The following is a 7,179-nucleotide window of genomic DNA, read 5'->3' as shown; positions in this document are numbered from 1 at the left end:
GAGGATCTGCAGAGACAATTGGAAGGAGACCTGAAATCCAGATGTGTGAAGCTTCTCCTGTCAATAAAATAATTTTAAGAAACTGTGACAGAAGTGAAAGCCCCAACATTACAGACCACTGCTGAGGTGATGTGGCCCTCTAGTGGTTTAGAAGTTGATTTGTTACCCACCAGCTGATTCTCTGTGACTGACAATGACTGCTAATTAATCACATGAAGAGCCACTTAAGGTGACGGCTACTCTGACTGTGAATGTTTCCTTATTAACTCTGTTAGTCTGAATCTGTTCAGACATTTTCTGTTCTAAATTGTATTCAGTTACCACACACTCTGGCCATCCAGTTTTTTCCAAAGTGTAACATTTAGTGTTCAGACTGCAGATTTAGGTTCCTATGGTCATAAATAACAGGTTTTCAGACTCTTTGATTCTCTAACCTTCATACAGTTTGAAGTTTAGTAGCTGTTGATTTCCAGCTGTCTTCTGTATTAATATTGTTTACTGTTAAACATAAATATTCGTATTTGTATAAATCTTTCTGGTGTGAGCCCTGATTATAACAATGACTGCCATGTGTTCTCTTTCAGCTCACTTTCTTGTCTTATGTTTTGTTCTTTTCTGCTGCACTCAAGTGTGTTTCTCTCTGACATAATAAAGTCCACCTCACCTAATCCAATCTAAATTAAAATTACTAATAAATATGGAGGAGGATGAAGATGATGAGGACGTCACATTTTCCATGGAAGTCACCTGACTTGTTTATGTTTCCACAGAAAAACCCTCCCTGTGAAATAACCAATGAGCACACAGCAGGAAGAAAAACAGAGGAGCAGCTGGCCAATAAAAGCAGGAGAAGTGAGACAGCAAGTCATTCGTCTGTTCCTCCCTTCATCAGCGTGTGAGCAGCACCGGTGGTCTGATCTTAGGTAAGGGGTCTTGTCTTGGTTCTTGTGTGTTCATTGTTAGTACTCAGTCTTTGAATTAAATGTTAGTGTTTTAATTTTCCACAAATATCCATGAATGGCACAATTGATAATCTGTTGACTAAGTTGTATAAAAAAATGTGTCAACTAAAATGAATACATGTTTCTTTTATTTGGTACAAATTAGTGCAAAATAAACAGAATTTGATTTGCTTCCCAAATGCATTATCAGATATTAACTTATAATGGCTTAAATGTCTCTAATAACTTGGGACGCCTACTGTTTTAGTGGATGTAGTTTAAATATATTATAGCTGCCATAATTTTCAGAAAGTTCATTTTATATTTTCATGCCAGACAACTTGATGTGTCAAACATTGTTGAGACTTTTGCGCAACAGAAGGCCCACAAACAAGTATTTTAAGGTACAAGTGATATTATAAGTAATATGATTTGTGACTTGTCTGTCAGTTCCATTTTTGTAAGCTTTAACTTTTTCACATATTTGTAATCTTTTTAATTGTGTACCTTAGTATGGCTTAAGTGCATTAGTGTCCCTACTGTGAGGATTTGTGAGCGGGATCACTTAATGATGTCCCTTTTCCCAAAACTTGTTTAAAAAAGGTTGATTGTGTAGTAGTATCCTGTCAGCCGGTGTTTCAAATTTAAAAGGCTTCATTTTATAGCTTAGAACAGTTTCTACTTTCTAGCTTATGTTTCATTTTAATCATCTTCTTTCACAAAGTTGTCTTGGTAAAGTAAGCGGGTCCACATTTTACATATATATTTATGTGCTACTACTACTACTACTACCCACACCTCCCTCATTTCATTCCCACAGTTTATTTTATTTTTGCGAACCTACAGCGGCTATGATAAAGCAATTAAAAAAGTATTACAAATTCCATTTAGAGAGCTACTCTGTTTGTCACCAGCGTGTGATCTGATCGTGTCACAGTCGCAGATGCCACTGCCCAGCTGGACCCTAGGATCCACTTATGAATAAATTACTAACAGTTATGCTAGACAGGAGGAGCCCACCACAGGGCGCTTCACGGGGGTCTTCAGCAAGCCATCTATGCCACTGGCTGAGTGGATACGTGAAGTGGTGAAGGGGAAGGCCAGAGATGAAGTATTTTACAGATGAGACACAGAGGAGAAGAGCTAATTAAAAGAAGACAGCTGTAAACATTTTAGGCTGAGGATGATCTTAGATTGTGTGAATCACAGACTTATTTTTAATAGTTATAAACTGACCATTTCTTCATCAGACACTTGCCGTTAACATGCTGCGTTTGTTCCTTACATGTTGCGTTTTAACCCCAGAAGTAAAGACAGTAAATGTTGTGTTTTAACCCAGACACATCTACCAGTTTATCAAACCCTTTTCTGCATGCATATGCTTGGCTTCTTTCATTAATCATCATGTCGGAAAACCTAAGGTGCCGATTTTTGAGCAGAAAAAATAAAAGCAAAAAAAATATTAAAAGAATTAATAAAAAAGTGGGCTCTGTTTATCAGTACATTAATTCATTTAGACAGTCAGAGATCACAAAACGCTAGGATTAAATGATGATAAACATTTTCACCCCCGTGACCCTGTAGTTAGGATATAGTGGGTTGGATAATTGATGGATGGATGAGTAATTCAAAAGCTTAGAGACATATCATCTTAGCTGCTGAGCTTTAATCCGGTGTTTCTGAGCCGCTTCAACAGCCACAATGTGCCATCTTTACATTTTCTTGAAACGTAGAATAATATTCAAGAGAATAATGTTTGCCTACACGGCCTTGTCTTTGTTCTTCCCGGTTAATATAATAGTTCTGTTTCCACCTTTTGGCAGCCTGAGATGCTCTTTATCAATTGTGCTTTGAACTTGAGTTGCAGTTTCAAAATTCCAACAGTTTTGAGTCATAAAAATAATTTTGAAAGCTCAGAAATGTGTCAGTAATTACTGAGACTGGTGGCATTTATAAGGACACACGTTAAGTTTAATTTCATCTTTATAGTATTCTTTTATCTGAACATTATAATTTATGACCGTCCAGTAAATGGCAAACAGATGCTGAGTTTGTAGATTTAAAGGTTCTCATTGTCACGAGGACTGAGGCAGGTGAACGTCTTACCTGAGAACTCACCTGTGTGTGCAAATGAAAGTCAACGCTACGTCACCTCAAATTCGAGGGAGTGAATCTAAATATGATAATGTCTTGAAATTCTTATACATTGATCATGATGACGATGTCAGTAGGAATTAAACAAAAGTAGCAGGTACATCAGCCAAACACTTGAACAACAGCGATGTCCGACATTTTGGGCTCCTCAATCAAAGTTCATTGTGTGTTCTCGACATGTGGCTAAGGGTTGCCGCAGGGTCAGTTCTGACTTTCTTTACCTACTTCTGATTAAACTGTAAAACTGCTCACTCTGATCATTACCTAAAATACGTAAACAAATCAATAAAGTTACAGAAACACATTAAATGAATTCAGAAAAAGGCTGATACTCAACAGATGAGAACACACAAGTCCAGTAGGCCTCACACTCCATATTCAGTAACACGCTTCATATCTTTTGTGTAGCTTGAGCTGTCACATTATTGTGAAGGTGTCATTCACTTGATAGTCCTGGCAGCACAATGCGTGGCACTGCCACCTGATATCTTCAGTCACCTGGGTACTGACTTTATGTGTCTGTCGTTTCCATCTTCTTCTTCTTCTTCCCCTCCGGCACTCTGTTCACAGTTGGCTCCAGTGCTGCCAGGACAGGTTCAGCCATCTCCACCAATAGAATCAGGTTAAGAAAGGTTAGACAATGGAGGACTGGATGGACCTAAAGAATGATGAGTATATCAAAGTTGTGCTGGTGTTGCCTTCCTCTGGATATCCTAGTTTCTACATCACACCCTACACAAACTCATTTTAGGTTTATTAAATATTCACAAATTGAATGGTGAATTGAGTGCAACCTGAGTGACTATGTTACGCGGTGGGTAAGCTTGCCCTCTGATGGCCTGGCGTCATGTCCAGAACTGGTTACTGCCTTGCACATGATGCCACTTACATTAATGCCCCAACTACAGACTACTACACCATATAATTTCAGAAGATAAATGAATGGGTCATTTTATCAAGACATATCTACTTACTCAAGGGAGAAAATTAAATCATCTGTTCAGATGTTTAAGAACATTAGAAATGATAACAGGCCATTCAATCCAATAAAGCTACCCAGTCCTTTACAGTTAATTCCTCCAAAATATCAAGAAGTCATGTTTTGAATGAGCCTAAAGTCCTACTGCCTACCACACTACTTGGTCACTTATTCCAAGTGTCTGTGGTTCTCTGTGTATAGAAAATCCTCACAATGCTGGTGTGAAATTTACCCTTTACAAACTTCCAACTTTGTCCTCCTGTTCTTGATGAACTCATTTTAAAGTCACCGTCTCGATTCCCTGGATTAATTCCCTTTATAAATTTTAAACACTTTACTCAGGTCTCCACTTAATCTCCCTTTGCTTGAACTGTAAAGGCTCAGCTCTTGTCATCTTTCCTTATCATTCATCCCTTGTAGTTCTGTAATCAGCCTTGTTGATCTTCTCTGTCCTTTTTGTAGCCTGCAGACCAAAACTGCACACAGCAATCCAGGTGAGAGTTGTTGTTAGAAAGACGGTGATGGCGGCAAAATGGAGTTTCACTCAAGTGCAGCAACACAAAAATTAAAAAAGAAAGAACCGTCACAAGAATCAGAAAGAAATCAGCGACACTTCAGGACAAATGTCCACACAGCACAGTTTTCAGTTTCCTCCAAAGATGTTCTTTTTACGTTGAAGCTCCTCCTCAATCTCATGGACTGAAGGGAGAATAAATGGAGAGGGTGTGTGCGCTGAATTAGCAGGAGCCTTCATTCTGTCCTTTTGTTCTGGAACATTCAGGTTATGTGCACTGCCAGGTGCTCTCTAGTATAGAAAGAAAAGAAAAGTCTTGTGATGGGGTCTGCAGGACCCTCCTGTAGTCATAGCAGTTTAACTTCTTTTTAATTTAATGACTGTGAGCTGAGGGAAGGCACAGAAATAAATGGCTTCTCCAGGCCCATCAGCATCTCCACTGTCATTACTCAGAACATAATGTGAGAGGGGAATGTTTTATGAAGGTCTCCCAAGATAAAAAGAAACACAATTCTTTATTTTTATGAATTATTTCCAAAATGAGTGTGATCTTCATTCAGGCCTAATACACAACGCTGATTATTTTGTCATTTTGTTTCCTCTTAGGAGTTCACCAAATCTCTTCTTATCAAGTGAAGACAAACATCAGCAGCCTCACCATGAATGACATAATTCTGTACAAAGGCGAGCACTTTACTGGGGAGAATGTCACATTCAACGCTAACATTTCTGACCTCCATGTTTACGGCTTTGGCAGGCTAATGGCCTCGTTGAAGGTGGAGGGGCATTCCTGGGTTACTTTTAGTGGGCCTCAGTTTGAAGGAGATGCGACTATATACCGAAATGGAAATTATCCGAGTATCCCAGATGAGAAGAGATTTGCATCTATGAAGATCATGAAAAACATGGGTGCCCCACATATTACCTTGTTTGCGAAAATCAACTTTGATGGTCCGTCTACCGATCTCGATGAGCACACCCCATTGCCTTCAGGGTACAAAGTAGCCTCTTATCGAGTGCGCAGTGGAGCCTGGTGTCTCCATGAGTTTCAGGACGAGACTGGAAAAAAACATGTGGCCTTCAAAGGGGACGAAGTGGCCAACTGTCAAAGTATTGGCTTTGAAAACCACCCTGCGTCTCTGAAGCCAGCATAGAAATAGTGTGAGGAAAGCAACACATGAAAAGGGGTCTCACCAGCATGGACCCCCTGAAGTAATGGCAAGTTGGCACCTCCAGGCTGACAGGCAGCATGGAAGATACAAGAGCTTTCTTCGGTTTTTCTGGCTTTTTGAGGCTATTGCATGTCTTTTAATTAATTTTACTTTTATTAATCTTGATCACTTGCTTTCTTTAACTGAGTGATAATCAGACCAAATTAAACTGTAATGTCTAAACTAACAATTGTAAAGTATTTGTGATGATGTTTGTGTGATTATTCTTTATTTCCAACACTAAATAAATAAATAGTCGAGCACAGAGACAATTCTTTGTTGTGTTGTAAACCTTGTCATTTGAAAGTTTCATTTCATGTGACTTTGGTCCACGGTGGCTGTAGTGCATTTGGAATGAATGACAAGATGACACTGAAGAGCTCAGCGAGGGGAAAACCAGAGAAAAAGAAAAATGGGAGAACAATAAAGAAATGTGGAGAAGATTCAACAATGTGGGTCCTGAGACAGTGACGGGCACAGAGGTTTTGGTGGGCTGAGGGTCACACAAGGGACAAGGGGCAAAAGACAAGACAGAGTCCATCACATCTTAATGCTGGTCTCAAATCAGTACCCGCTACTGTTGTTGCCTTTTTAATTTCAGATGAAATCTGGAGATAACTTCAGGAGCTTTATGACATTTACCACCTTCACAATATGTCTGACTCCAAGTCTTGAGTGTGACTGTCATTAATGGAATGAAAATCCATAAGAAGTGGCAGCACAGCTCACCTCCCTCTATGCTGCACTCTTTAATATGAGCAAGGACCTTCAGAATGCGGTCAGCTCAGCAGCTATTACATTTCACCCTCCTGACACATCAAAGAAATGGTCAAAATAACGCAGCGTGGCTGAGCAAAATGGCCGAAGTAGCAGAGTGCTGTGTGAGTGTGAGATGATGAGAGGAGCAATTACTAAATGAACTTTCTCAGAGCTCAGATCTTCACAGGATGAACAAATGATCAATTTAATTAGAAACATAATCTGGGCTTTCAGAACAAAATAACAAACAGTCCATTAAAACCTTCTTTGGTATTGTAGAAAATCTCTAACTTGTTTGTTCTGTTCATTTACATGATCTAAACAGATCAGATATCCCTTTCTAAAACTCTTTTCAAACAGCTCCTACTCTTTCTCCTCTCATTTTAATGACACACTACCTCATCTTGTGTCAGAACAGTGTTGTTGCCACCTGACTTCTTCCCCCCATTTGCCTGGCAGGACACACCCTGGCTGTCCGCTGTCACCCTTTCTACCGCCACACACTTCCTCCTTTAAAGCAGACAACACAAGGAGGACAGGACAGCGCCCCCAGTGGGCTCCTCTGAACTATGCAGTTGGACGCTGACTCCCACTTCTCCTCTTGAAGAGCAAAGGACAAAA

At 39.7% G+C, this 7,179-nt stretch overlaps 1 protein-coding gene across 1 annotated transcript; it reads left to right on the top strand.

The window, feature by feature from the left end:
• The first annotated feature begins 864 nt into the window (after positions 1–864).
• On the top strand, positions 865–6,066 carry LOC120533468 (gamma-crystallin N-like). Its single transcript, XM_039760384.1, has 2 exons — positions 865–923; positions 5,195–6,066. Exon 2 carries the CDS (start codon positions 5,248–5,250, stop codon positions 5,740–5,742), a length of 495 nt encoding a protein of 164 aa, XP_039616318.1. The 5' UTR covers positions 865–923; positions 5,195–5,247; the 3' UTR covers positions 5,743–6,066.
• The last annotated feature ends 1,113 nt before the right edge of the window (positions 6,067–7,179 follow it).

This window comes from Polypterus senegalus, chromosome 8 (genome assembly GCF_016835505.1).
Source record: "Polypterus senegalus isolate Bchr_013 chromosome 8, ASM1683550v1, whole genome shotgun sequence".
NCBI classification, from domain to species: domain Eukaryota; kingdom Metazoa; phylum Chordata; class Cladistia; order Polypteriformes; family Polypteridae; genus Polypterus; species Polypterus senegalus.
This window is presented reverse-complemented; position numbering and strand designations above follow the sequence as displayed.